Consider the following 14,477-nt stretch of genomic DNA (forward strand, 5'->3'; position numbering starts at 1 on the left):
TTTTCAGATACCACTTTCTGATCCTCCAAGAGGAGTACCTCAGTATAACTGTTTCTTGTGCAAGGAGATATGGTGCAAGAATGGAAAAATTTTAAAAAAATGAAAACATTTATATGATTATTTCATTGGGTTGCAGGGCTGCTTATAGTTAATAACAAACTGCATGCATCCAAAAAAGATACTAATATTGCTATCATTCTCCCAAATCTGTCAGCTGCTTGGTCTGTTCCTTACTTGTCTCTTTTCTCATTTTCCTGAGAGTGGAAACATTGGAACCTGGAGAAAACAGTGATAAAGAAGGGAATAAATAAGTTCTCAAAATTTTGGGTGTTTTTGCTGTTTTCTTTCTGACAGAAAAATTTGTTGTTGAGAGTGTGTGTGGAATTATTCAACACTGGCTGGACTTCTGATGCCTAAAGCAGTAATTAGCCCTAAGCAGAGTTCTTTACAGAACTTTTTTTGCTGCTTGTGACTTAAATTGAGGCATTTCTTTATGAGTTCAGAGGTCACTACATTGGGCAGATTTAAAAATTAATTTGGGTAAGCGATATGAAATAATAGAATCACAGGATGGGTTGGGTTGGAAGGGACCTTAAAGATCATCCAGTCCCACCCCCCTGCCACAGCCCAGGCTGCCCAAAGCCCCGTCCAACCTGGCCTTGAACCCTTCCAGGGAGGGGGCAGCCACAGCTTCTCTGGGCAACCTGTGCCAGTGTCTCTCCACCCTCACAGGGAAGAACTTCTTCCTCCTATCTAATCTAAATCTCCCCTTTTTCAGTTTAACACCATTCCCCCTGTCCTATCCCTACACCCCCTGATCAAGAGTCCCTCCCCCCTTTCCTGTAGCCCCTTTAAGCACTGGGAGGCCTCTCTAAGGTCTCCCCGGAGCCTTCTCTTCTCCAGCTGAACCCCCCCAACTCTCTCAGCCTGTCCTCACAGGGGGGTGCTCCAGCCCCCCAAGCATCTTCGTGGCCTCCTCTGGCCCCGCTCGAGCAGGTCCGTGTCCTTCTGATGTTGGTGCCCCCAGAGCTGGACCCAGCACTGCAGGGGGGTCTCACGAGAGAGCGGAGCAGAGGGGGAGAATCCCCCCCCCCCACCCTGCTGGCCACACTGCTCTGGATGCAGCCCAGCACATGGGTGGCTTTCTGGGCTGTGAGCGCACGTTGCTGGCTCACAGTCAGTTTTCCACCCACTAACACCCCAAAGTCCTTCTCCATGGCGAATATCTAAATATATAAATATTTTGAAAAATCATGCCATATGAAACACCAACCTGTATGCTTATCAGAAACTAATGTTTCTGTCTGAGTGATGTTTGGTTTTATTTTGCTTTCTTTTGTTTTTGTAGGGGTATTGCTAGAAAACTTCCCCATCTGCAAAGAGCTGTTGATTCCTCCTGGGACACAAAACTATATGGTGCGGATGCGACTGTATGATGTCAACAAACGACTGCTGAATTTGACCATAAGGATTGTATGTCGTGCTGAAGGTTCTCTAAAAATACTGATTTTAGCACCATATTGGTTAATCAACAAAACAGGTAAGTTTACAGTAATTTCCTTCATAACTGTAATCATGAACTGGGAAATAAAGATGTCATGCAGTGTTTTGATTTCCTTTCTAGCCAGACAGAGCATTTAAACACTACTTAAGCAGAATTAAAGTTGCAGGAATTTTGGGGTTTTTTTTACATTGTCTGCAGCTATTTTTTGATAAATGTTACAGCAGATAACTTAGACATTTTAGTTGCTATATTGCAGATTTTCAAACATGAGCTATTGTACCTTTAAATAAATCAACATAGATTAAATCACTGTTAAAATTGTGGTTTTCAAAGACTGAAATGCCTTCAGATAGCAACAGGTCTAAATTGCAGCTAATTATGTTAACATCCATTGGCACTTTCAGAGCTGCAACTCCTCTAATGCATGGACCCGACTCCATGGCTGGCAGCTGTTAATAGGTCTAGCTGTTAAACAGGTTAGACTGAGGGGGAGAATGCATGCAGACTAATGGCTACTATTACAACCAAAATCCTTTAGGTTGTTCCTTAATTTGAAGTAGTTTTTACCTCTCAGTTTAATTTGTGCAAAGGTGAAGATTGACACTCCCTTTTCTGTGTTTACTTAAAGGATTACCACTTATCTTCAGACAAGATAATGCAAAAACAGATGCTGCTGGTCAGTTTGAAGAACACGAGCTTGCTAGAAGCCTCAGCCCACTTCTATTCTGTTATGCTGATAAAGAACAGCCAACCTTGTAAGTAATACCACAAGGAGAGCAGACAGGAGGAACCTTACAAAGTATGAAAGTAATTTGCAGAGGTGCTGATATATTAGTATGAATATAATGTAGGAAAAGTCTTTCCTTATTGAGATGACCTGTTAGGTTATTAAATTTCTAAATACTGAAATAAGCATATTGTATCTTTAGATACTTAAAACTCCTTGGTTGGCTAATTCTGTTGTGTCTGCAGGCTGCTTTGGTTTTATTTTGCATGCTTTGAACTCATGCTCTTGTAAGAAAAAGAAAAACCTTTTTGAAGAGCTTAAGGAGTTGTATAAATTACTTTGTTACCACTAAAAAACCCCACTCCGCACCCCTAATGCTAAACTCTGAGTGTTAATAGAGAAGTAGTAGCAGTCACTCAGTAGAAAGTCCACATGCAGAAGAGCTATTCTGATTCTGATGTAAAAGAAAATGGCAGCATTTTGGAAGGGAAACTTCTCAGCTATTTTAACTGGCATCAAGGAGAGAACTTGCTTTTTGCATGAAGATCAGAAATAACAACATGATTTTAAATAAATTTTTCTGAAATATTCTGGTATTTTTGCTCAAATGAACAACAATTAAATTTATTGCAAAAATTTATTCCAAACTTTTTTTTTTTATTCTTTCAAAGAAAAAAGACACACAAATGTTTTTGTGGTTAATCAGTCTGAAAATTACCAAGTCTTTTACATGACATGGTCACTGAATCTTGACCAATATGTTTAAAGGAGCTTATGGCAGAAATGCAGAATGATTACTTAAGAGATTTATCGTGGCTTCTAATGCTTTTATATTAAAACACAGGTGTTCTTTTTGTATCTGGGTATGTGTCTGATCATCAGCATTGTGTTGATATCTGATCCTTCATTTAAATGAGTAAATCTTTGTGTTTTCTACTTACCTCTAGTTGTACAATGCGGGTTGGAAAGGGAATCCATCCTGACGGCATGCCTGGCTGGTGCCAGGGTTTCTCCCTGGATGGCGGTAGTGGTGTCAGAGCGCTTAAGGTCATCCAACATGGAAACAGGCCAGGCCTCATTTATAACATCGGTATGTGTTCATAGGAACATCTGAAAAACGCTGGAGAACTTGGCAAGGCATGATGTCAGTGACACCAAAACCGGAACAAAACCATTGTTAAAGGTTTTTCAGAGTCCAGAGAAAATTATTAAACAAGAAATAGTATTCTAAGTCTTTTTACATCTTTATTTTGAATTTCATTAGCTTAAAAATCAGGTTTTAGTTATTTTTATTTTTACATTTCATCACTGTTAATAACTGCGTTTACAAACTGTTCTTTCTCTTTCTGTGTCTTTATTCCCCTGTATGTTACTTCTAAGTACATTTGAAATCCCACCTCATTACTGTCTTTGATTATTTTGAGTGTCTATATACTGTGACTGTTCAGCCATGTGTTACTTCTGTGGGTTTTGCTTTGTGGTGCCTCTGTAGGCTGATGTAGAGGAGTGCAACTTCTGTCTTCCTTGCGCTCCTAGTGTACATAAAGTACAATTTTCTCAGAAGCTTTTAGTTTTTAATTAAATGACAGTTTGGAAATTACTCCACAGTGATTTTTGAGGAATTTTTCATATGTTTAAAAGTGGAATAATTAATGGGAAATGGTTTGCATTTTTTTTATCTTCAGTGCTTATGATCTCTAAATTGTACTTGAGAAACAGAGGGTAACATATGGCATAAAATTACATTTACTGTTTAAAATAATGTTTCAAAATACGGCAGTGGTATGGCAGAAACAGTGCATCTCAGGAACCCAAGAAAAAGGACTTCAGTGGTGTGAAATATATTGTGGCAGGTGTCTTTTGTTTTCTCTTGTAAATAATAGCTTTATTTTTAACTTGTTTTTATTACTAGGTATTGACGTTAAAAAAGGCAGAGGCCGTTACATTGACACATGCATGGTAACATTTGCACCTCGTTACCTATTGGATAATAAATCAACCTACAAACTTGCCTTTGTTCAGCGGGAATTTGCCAGAGGTCGGGTAAGGTGCTTCCTTTTCATTACTTGTTATTACAATGCCTGTAGTTAGTCACAGCATCTTCTCACCAAAAAGAACACAGGTGTTATACTTGAAAGTATTATTGGCTGATTATGAGGATCTTTATTCTAATACCAGCATCCACCTAGCAGAATAATTGCTGTGTTTGTATGTGGGAGGTATATAGAGGAATACTGTATTTTTTTAATACCTGTAGGATATGTATTTCCCAATTTCTATTACTAGGGAACATCCAATCCTGATGGCTATATCTCCACACTTCCTGGCTCCAGCGTCGTGTTCCACTGGCCACGTAACGATTATGATCAGCTATTATGTGTGAGACTAATGGATGTCCCAAACTGCATTTGGTCTGGAGGCTTTGAGGTCAACAAAAACAACTCGTTCCATATTAATATGAGGTAGCTATTACATACACATCTTCTGTCACATGCTTCCATTTTGTGATAGAAGCAGCTGTTTAACACTTATGACTGCGAGTAACACAGATCAGAAGCCTGCCTCTCTTGACCTTGTTTGTTCTTGTTCAGGGACACCCTGGGAAAATGTTACTTCTTAAGAGTAGAAATTACTCTTCAAGGAGCCACATACCGCATTGCATTCAGTGACACAGATCAGTTACCGCCACCTTTCCGCATAGACAATTTTTCCAAGGTAAAAGACCAAAAAATCACATTGTTTTTCTTTTATTTTTTAGTAAAAAAGATAAGTAGAGGTTCTATTATATTTGTTAGAAGAGGGAGCTGACTAGCTTGTATAATGAAATAAAATGAAAGTACATGAAAAGTCTTACAAGGAAGAGCATTATTACTGGTGAGAAAATTGTGCTGGAGTGATAGATTGTAATCTGTTCTGTGTTACTTTCAGCGCTAGAATAACCTGTAGAAAGAATCTGGGCTATTGCTGCCATTTCCTTTCTTTCTGTCTTTGGGCTTCCATGTCAGTGATTGTAAAAATCGGAGAATTTACTTCACATATTTTACAGTAACTTGCTGACTGCCTTGTGATCAGAGCAGGAGATGGAGCTCTTAATAGTTATTAGTTCTTATTCTGGATTTTGGTACTGAACTGTTAAATAAAACTGGGCAAGTCCTAATTTTGATTGGGAGGGTTTGAGATGGTACTGTGGGACTGAAGACATTTTGAACCATGGATGACAGATCAAAGCAAACATTTCTCATCCCTTTGAGACTGTCTTTAATTGAGACCTGAATGGAAGAAAATGCATCTGAAACCACTGAGGCGGGGAGTGAGCTGAATGTGTTTCAGTAATCAACTTCTGCATAAATGAACAAATGATAGCAAAAAATCTGATTAACAATTTCTGTGTGAAACCAAATCCTCTTTCATAACTGTTACAGGTCCCAGTTGTTTTTAATCAGCATGGTGTTGTTGAGCCAAGGCTGTACACTGAAGTGAAGCCCATGACCTCTCTGGATTATGCATGGGATGAACCTGTTCTACCACCTTTTATAATGCTGACAGTAAAAGGGGCAGGCTCCTCAGAAATCGTCTGTAGCATGAATGACTTCCAAGATACCAATCAGCTTTACTATGAAAACTTCATTTATATTGCTGCTACATACACTTTCTCGGGGTAATTCTTTATATATTAGATGAAAATATTTTGAATGTTCGTGGTGTTTTTTAGGCTTTACATTAATATTCCGTTAATGGTTGCCATTTAAAAGTTTTTCAAATGCAGGTAAACTTTTGTCAACTTTGTAGCTAGCAAAAGAAACGCCAAAATTCAGAAGTTGAGTTTGGCAGTTGGTAGGCTGTGTATCTTACCTAGTTTGATCATGGTAATTTAGCTTTATAGATGCAGCTTGCCTTCGTTTATTTTATCGCCTAGTGAGAAAGATTTAGCGTATGTCATCTGCTGTGACTCCACTGTCTGATCCTAGAAGAGCAGGGATGTTTAAAGGTCATGTCTGGGGGCTTAATTTCCTTTGGTGTGTGAAGAACACTTGCCTACAGGACATACCTATTTATGACATATCTGTGAATTTTAAACTTGCACTAGTTTATATGCTATTGAAAACAGCTAGAGGAGATTCATAAATGCTTTGTTGCTTTCCTCAATATAAGGTAGAAAATTTTCTTTGGAATTCATATGCTTTGCCTATGAAGTTCCTAGTTGCAGTGAGAAATCAAAGCCCCTTTTAAGAAGGTGTTCAAATTGACAGCTTACACTGGTAGTTCCAAAAATAAGAAGAGCAGAAAAAAAAACAGTATAAATTTTTGTCTGATTGGCTATATTGGAAGCTTAAGCTTCCTCAGTTGGATTTTGGTACAGGTCTAATTCAGTTTACAGAAGAAGCATCTACTCTGAATAAACATGATGATGTTTTCTTGGTGTTCTAGTTTACAGGAGCCAAGTGTAAGACCAGTTGCTTCAAATAAGGATGCTGCATATGCAGAGCTTGTCCTTGATGTTTCTCCAAAGACTCAACGAGTTGTATTGAAAAAGAAGGTACCAAGACTCGTTTGATTTTATTAAAATACTGTTGCTATGTGCTGAAGTAAAATCATATGCTGGGAGAAGGAAAAAAAAAAAAATCCCAAAACGTTTTTGTGGTAACTTTTTAAATGGTGGAGACAGACACCACTGAAAGTGACAGGTTATTGCAGTTCAGGTTACCTGAATTATGGTGGTGCTTCCGTATAAGATTTTTACAGGGGGTAAGGTTGACAGAAAAGGAAATTGGAATGAAAGTAGTAAGGATCGTTGTAAATGCCTCATAAGACCACCAAGTTGTGTGTTGGATGTTCCAGTGAAGTTACAAGGCAGGGCATGCTTCCTTTTTGGTTGCAGTGTAAGATAAGTCTTCTGTTTCTGGAGCTCTTAAGAAACAGAAACTGTATTTAAATATTGCTGAGATTAAAAATAGCTTGTAAATACAGCTCTGCATCTAACAGTGCTAATGTAGGATACATACTCATTGAATATCAGAGTTGAATTATTAGAAGTTTTTATACAAGCTAGTTCCTAATTCTAATTCAGGGCTCTTTACAAGTCATTCTAAGAATTATAATTCAAATCATTTGATCACAAAACAGAACAGAAATACTTGCTCTGTACTGCTGTGTTCATTTAAATGTTGAGTTTTTATGCAACAGGAGCCAGGAAAACGATCCCAGCTTTGGAGAATGACGGACACAGGAGTGCTTTGCCATGAAGGTTCTTCAGTTCCTCATAACCCCCATAAACCTTCTCCTCGATCTGTGGACTCTTGCATGATTTTAGATATTGCAGGCCTGGCAGCTGTCACAGATAACAGGTATTGCTCATACAATTTCTCAGGAAACTGATGTAGATTCTAACCATGTGTTTGAAAGCCTACTTAATGTGATATTCTCTGAATAAGAAAATAAATTATTCTGACGGCATGTGGAAGAGCTAGATTTTGTCTGTCTTCATGAACAGACCTCATGATCACTTTTGTGACTTGGAAATACTTCTAAAAGCATGGCTAATGTGGTTTCAGCAGCAGATTGTTGAAAGAGCACTTCAGAAGTGAGCTTAGGAAAATGAGCTTGAGCGAAGTTAGAGTGTTTGCCATTGACACATCTGAAGAGTAAAACTGGCAAGTTGTAATCCTCTGACTATTGGGTGGCATGCTTTCGTTGCAGGTACGAGCCCCTCATGTTGAGAAAGCCCGATCGACGGCGCAGTACTACCCAGACGTGGAGTTTTCGTGATGGAAAGTTGACCTGTGGTATTCATGGACTTGTTGTCCAGGTCAGTACTGATTATATGTTGAACTTGTTTTAACTGTTGCTGGTATAGATGGCAGAGCCATTTGGGCTTACTGTTGAAGTGAACTAAAAGCTTTAAGGCCAAAGTTCAGAATACAGAGGCAACCAGACTTGCGCATGGTTTAAAATCATGTTTGAATGTTCTTACCAATTTCAAATAATTAAACGTCTTGCACTATTAATTTTAAAGTAAATAATTAGAAAATTAATAGTACGTCATTGTTGAAAATGAACAATATAGTGATAAAGAGAGTAAAGAGAGGAAAAGTAAAGAAAAAAAAAGAGTAAAGAGAGGAAAAAAGAGTAAAGAGAGGAGAGTAAAATACACTTTTAAATTACTGTATGTAAATAGTTATCTGAAGCCTTTGCCTATCACTTATTTTTTTTTTCCCCTTACTCTTCTCTCTTTCTCCAGGCAAAGGGAGGAATACTAGGTCTTCATGATGGAGCAGAAGTTGTTCTTGGTCCTGATACTTCACTTGAACTTTTGGGGCCAGTTCCACCTGAACAGCAGTTCATAAACCAGAAGATGAGACCCGGGTCAGGAGTACTAGCTGTTAGAGTCATCCCAGATGGGCCAACTAGAGTTCTACAGGTGAAAGTCCTTCATTAACTAGAATCTAATTTCATTATTTTCTTGTACTTGAAATACCTCTTTCTGTATTGCATCTCTAAACTCTTACAAAAAGTTACCTTTATAATGATATGAAGGGGGAGGGGAATATCATAAAACGGAAATAACTACAACAGAAGTTTTCATTGTATTATTTTTCTAAAAAGATGATTTTATAAGGTAGGACAATTTTAAATAAGAATTATTTTATAAATAGGAAAGTGATCATTGTAGTAATTTATTGTAGTAAGTGATCATTGTAGTAATGTATTTGTTTATCAGATAACGGATTTTAACCAACGTAGAAGTGATCGTTGGTCCAGTGAAGGAGATGAACTTCCAGTTACAGAACAAGATCTACGCAAGTTAAAAAATCCAGATACAGAGCAGGAATTAGAAGTAAGATATTACCAGTATTATCTGTCTCTTCTATTTATCATTTCCCTTTCTGGATTTTAGAGGGGCTTGGTGGGGTTGGTTGTTAACTTTTCCTCATGATGACCTCTTGTTATGAACTTGTACCATTTTCCTGCTAAAAATCCTCATTCTTAGAAGTTGCATTTATGTGTCTTAGTACGTCTTTATTCAAAGACTAATTGTCAATGAGCTGTTCAGCCTCTTGGGAGCTGAATCTAAAAAAATAACTTCTTTGCAGAAGTACGTATTCAGTATCACAGGTTTTTACCAGTGTTGGTTTGTTAGTGGGTTTTATTTTTTTCCTCTTCAAATACTGTTTTTTTCAGGTGCTTGTGAAACTGGAAGGTGGAATAGGATTGTCTTTGGTCAACAAAGTTCCTGAAGAGCTAGTATTTGCAAGCCTCACAAGAATTAATGTCCACTACACACAACTGTCAACAAGTCAGATGCTAGAGCTCAGTGTGCAAGACATACAGGTATTTGTCACTTTAAAACAAATTTATTTGTTCATGGGTCTTCTGCGGTTTTTGTGGTCATAATAGGTTTGAAAAATGTTTAGAGCTGTTACTGAGATTTCAATTCCTAAGTATCATAGAAGTTTTGATTAGCATTGGTGTTTCCTTTTTTCATTGTTCTTTCCTTAGTAATAGTTTAGACAATGATATCTTGTATTTCATGCCATTGATTTCTATTAGGCAAGTTAGAATCTTTTTTATTTTATAAACAGGTCAAACTGAGATTTTTCTCCCTTCCTGGTTCTTGGTTCTTTGTCATTACATAAGGAAAAAGCAGCCATTGAAAGCAGGAGTCCTAATGCTGGTAGTACCACAGTATAAATCATAGAATCGTAGACAAATAAGATAAATACAAACCTCTTATATTTTTTTCCAACTGGATTTTGTTTTTAACTTCGCAGAATTTTGCCTTAACCTCTGTTTTCAGTTCAGTCTTTGAAATTCAGAATTCACAAGTTAAACAGAAGACTGTAAAAACTGGTTTTATTCTACTAAAAATCTCCTCTAAATTATTGGTATTCTGTTCCAATATGTAAGATTTCCTTGGAAGGGGAATTGTAGATTATACGAGATAAATGGATACTTACATGCATCAGTCAAACTGAAATGCAGGAGTAGCTTAATTCTGCTGTTGCTTAATATTTTTGGCTGTGTTTTTTGAAAAAAGAAAAAAAAATCACAGAAAACATAGCAATTTTGTTACAGGTTTTGTTTGTTGGTAATTATAACCTTTTTTTTTTTTTTTAAATGGAGGACATTTCTGAATATTTTTGTTGTCTGCCTTGTTCACTCTGTAGGTGGACAACCAGCTTATTGGCACCACGCAGCCTTTTATGCTCTTTCTGACACCTAAGATGAGTGAAAATGAACCTGTGGAGACTGGTCCTGCTGTGCAAGTAAATGCAATGAAATTTCCCAGTAAAAATGCACTGACTGATATATACAAGGTAAACTACAATCTTTTGATTGTGCCATGCTGTTTAAATGACCTTTCCTGTTTCTAGTTTTTAATAGTAATGTGAATTAAATAATTTGTGAAATACACTTTATTGAATTAATACTGAGGCTTAAAGGACACAATATCCACCTTCTCATGTTCATAGTGTTTAAAGCTACAGTGCAGTGATGAACAGGATAATAAATATGTTTAAAAATATAACAAATGAGGCCAGACCCCTGTTTGTTCCTGTCTGTGACCTTACTTCTCAAGCCAGTTATTCTCCACTCAGAATTGATAGGTACCTTTTAGTAGCACAGGAACTGGAATATCTATGCTGTGCTTTTCATGAGTTGTGTACGAGGTTATTACTTCTCTCTGGTAAGCTTTTACCTTGTAGCATAAACCCTCTCTGTGTACTGCAGCTGTTTGGAAATGTTGTTTGGAAATTTATCCACCAACTGTGGTACGCATTGTGAGGGCAAAACTGAGTTGGTTATCAAGACCTGTTTTCTCACTTGGAATCTTCACCCATGTATTTTGACACGATTTTGAAAAAACGCTGATTTTGGTGTTGGAAAACGGCTCAGCATCAGATTCTGAAGTGTTAGTATTAGGTAATGAAGCACAATACCTCCCAAAGAATTGAAAAAATCATCATTAGTTGTAGGTAACTTTGTGAAGAAAACTACCAAAGACATTTTGAAGGTGGGGTTCTTACTACAAATCCATTTCAGTGGAAATATTCCATTGAAGTAGAACATGTTGTCCTGTTTAATGGCTTACATGGATTATACCTCTAGTGTTAATACTGTAAACTGAGACTTTTTTATCTTCATAGCATCTGATGATCACTGCTCGAAAGTTCACAGTTCAAATTGAGGAGAAACTACTTCTGAAGCTATTGAGTTTCTTTGGCTATGATCAGTCTGAATCAGGTATAGTATAAAATTACAAAGACCAGTTTTACAAGGTACAGGGGTATTATGATCTTTGCATATAAAATAAGTTCATAACGCCTAGCAAACTCTTAGCTGCCTGAAGACTTCCACTGTTGAACAGAAAGCTGGAAAGCTAATGTCTCAGTGGCCCCTAGAGAGCTGTTCATGTACATTGTGCTTCTTGCAGTATTCAGGTAGTGACCGATGTAACATGCTGTTGTCCAGTACATGGTGGCTGAGCTGAGCCTCTGTGGGAAGGAGTTTAGTATTCATCTTAAGTGCCTGTATCTGGATTCATCTAAATTGGCATAAAAGAAACTGTGTTATTAATTTAGCAAACCACTTTGTTTAGTAATGTCTGTTTATTTAAACCCAAGGCTAGAAATGGGATCTCTGTTCATTTGTTCCTTGGGCAGTTCCTCTTGCTTCACTGAAGGAAAGTTTTGGCTGTCTGACCTTTTAGTTGTGGCATCCATACCCCTGGCTTTAACTGTAATATAAGTTTTCTTCCATTCAGTGAGGCAAGACAGAGCTCTTGAATCTTCTAATCTCATAGATGTTGTACTAATCCTTCTGGTGGGGTTTTTTTTTGTACTTTTGAAACTTCCTGAAATGTCTGTTTCAGAGTGGCAACTGAAAAAGTCACTTTTATTATGCCGTAGGGTGTGTAGGGTTATATAATAAAATAACTGTTGGCATGATTCCAAATGGGGACAAGCCTATGAATGATGCTCAAGAGTTCTGTGTCTTGCTAATCCACAGTATCTTCTGAAAAAATTAGTATTATGTTTCACAGGGGATTTAAAGACTTTAAATTTGTAGTCATAAAGAAGAAATAAAGATTCTGAGTTTTGCTTTTATGCTGTTTCCTAATCTGTCTTTTGGTTTGCTTTACCCTGATGTTTTTGCTGGTTTTTTGTTTCCTTACTTACTGTACATGCTTTGTAGTTTATCCCCTGATACTGATGATGTCATCCAAGATTCAGACAATAATTATTTTGTCATTTACATTCAACATGTTTGTCATTTACATTGAACCTGAGTTCATAAGACTTTGCTGTCTTTCATCTTTCCCTCTGCCTTCTCACACCACCAAGATGCTCTTACAAATAACATATGAACCTGTTAGTGTCAACCAAATTTGGGTCACTCTGTACGTAAATTGATTTATTTGTCTTCCATATAAGCATTTTATCCATTCTGTAGTGCTAATTGAGAAGATTTTCAACTTTGCTTGCTTTGTACATTATATTGATAGTTGAGTGTGTAAGGAAGTATAGAGAAAGTAGAGAGAGGAAAACATTGTAAGACCATGACTACACAGTAGGAAACATTGCATAGTTATGTTTGTATCTTCTTGTTTCTGTATATTGACAAAGATAAATTAGAAGTGAGATTAAAAGCTCAAGTAACTTAAACTATGCACTTAGACGACTTTTTTATCTAGCTACAAATGCATTCAGGTTTTTGAGATGCAGGCAGATCTGAAAAAAAAATCTTGAGCCTCAGAGGTCAACTTCATGTCATAAGGCATGAGTAATTTTGCTGGCTACACTAGCAGTCACACATACTTTTTATTTGTACAGAGAAGCTTAACTCTTTACAGAGTATGCATTCATAACCCCATATTTATTGATATATAATCCATTCTGATTCCTATGTTTTGTCTGTATGCAGAGGTTGAGAAGTATGATGAAAACCTCCATGAAAAGGTTGTTGAACAAGGTGGAGGACAAAAGCGATACTACTTTGAAAATCTGAAAATTAGTGTGCCTCAAATAAAGTTGAGTGTCTTCACTTCCAACAAGCTACCTTTGGATCTAAAGGTACATGAATGCATTCCAGAGTATGCTTCCGAGTAAAGAGATTCTATTGGAGGAGGAAGAGGGAACAGAAGCTTTAATTTACTGCTATTAATTTCCATTTACTCTTCCATTATTTAAGTTACAAATAGAAGTTCCAGTAATTTCTGTTGTTTAATTTGCATAGTTTTCATTCTCTTCTGTAATATTCTTTAATTTTTGTACTTTCAGTTGAAGCATGGCCAACTTCACCTAATAACTCACTACTTTACAGAGGATCTTAGTTACATTAATGGTAGTGTAAAGAACTTAAAGGGAATGACTATCATATGGGAGGGCTGAGGTGAGGGTGAAGAAACATAAGAAGTTATTCAATTTAGGGAACAGAAATACAGGACAACTCTGAGTGTTTTCATCCAAAAAATGTTCTCATTGGAATTGGAGGGCTTGCATGAGCACTGTGCAATTTGGTTCAATATTAAAGTGAATTCAAATTGAGTATGGGTTTAGGTGGAAAATCTGGTACTTCTCATGTGGTAATAAATGTTCTGGCACAGTCGTTCAAGTGAACCAGGGATTCCAAATTACAGAAAGAAGATAATCTCATCCAGTATTCCCAGTTTGTGTGTTGGGACCTTTCTGGACATAATAAGGTGGTAACAGTCAGCAATATTTCAGTTCCTTCTGAGCTAATACAACTCATTTTCTCCAAGGTGGGGGAGTTGAAACAAAACCAACCAAACCATAAAAAACCCTCCCCACTATGGAGGAACTGAGCTGCTGCCTATTCAACTTAGGTGTTCAAAAAAACCAAAATTGAGACACTGACCAAGCTTTTTTGTGCCCTTGGTATTATGGACATGAAGATGTGCGAGCTTTTAAAGAAGTTTTGTGGAATAAGTGTATATCGTGAAGTCCTACCAAGATGACCCAGAGTATCATCAGTCCTGCATTCTTGTATTGTTTTTACCAAATCCTTGTGCAAAGTAAGACAATTCAATAGCTAGCTGTAATATTCCCTACCATTCAACATCAGCAGTGTCTTGAATGTGTTTGCACTTTAGCTTCAACACAAAAATGCTTATCGTCCTATTATCTCAAATTTAGAGAGATAAACCACTGTTAGTGGTGAGTGCCTTTAAGAAACTAGTTATGTGCACTGTTCTGTTTGGATTTCCAATCACCTTTGGTATATGAT

General features: G+C 37.1%; 1 protein-coding gene across 9 annotated transcripts in view; it reads left to right on the forward strand.

Moving 5' to 3' along the window:
• Positions 1-14,477, forward strand: part of VPS13D (vacuolar protein sorting 13 homolog D) — a 108,745-nt gene that overhangs the window by 50,139 nt on the left and 44,129 nt on the right. For all 9 annotated transcript variants that reach the window (XM_074848261.1, XM_074848268.1, XM_074848264.1 and 6 more), the window contains 16 exons: positions 1,349-1,540; positions 2,133-2,259; positions 3,179-3,321; positions 4,144-4,274; positions 4,518-4,693; positions 4,823-4,946; positions 5,654-5,889; positions 6,660-6,768; positions 7,416-7,576; positions 7,929-8,037; positions 8,470-8,649; positions 8,950-9,066; positions 9,411-9,560; positions 10,397-10,546; positions 11,378-11,474; positions 13,155-13,303. In XM_074848261.1, coding sequence (XP_074704362.1) covers positions 1,349-1,540; positions 2,133-2,259; positions 3,179-3,321; positions 4,144-4,274; positions 4,518-4,693; positions 4,823-4,946; positions 5,654-5,889; positions 6,660-6,768; positions 7,416-7,576; positions 7,929-8,037; positions 8,470-8,649; positions 8,950-9,066; positions 9,411-9,560; positions 10,397-10,546; positions 11,378-11,474; positions 13,155-13,303 — 2,351 coding nt within the window. The remainder of the gene's footprint in view (positions 1-1,348; positions 1,541-2,132; positions 2,260-3,178; positions 3,322-4,143; positions 4,275-4,517; positions 4,694-4,822; positions 4,947-5,653; positions 5,890-6,659; positions 6,769-7,415; positions 7,577-7,928; positions 8,038-8,469; positions 8,650-8,949; positions 9,067-9,410; positions 9,561-10,396; positions 10,547-11,377; positions 11,475-13,154; positions 13,304-14,477) is intronic.

Source organism: Strix aluco, chromosome 22 (genome assembly GCF_031877795.1).
Source record: "Strix aluco isolate bStrAlu1 chromosome 22, bStrAlu1.hap1, whole genome shotgun sequence".
Classification (NCBI taxonomy): domain Eukaryota; kingdom Metazoa; phylum Chordata; class Aves; order Strigiformes; family Strigidae; genus Strix; species Strix aluco.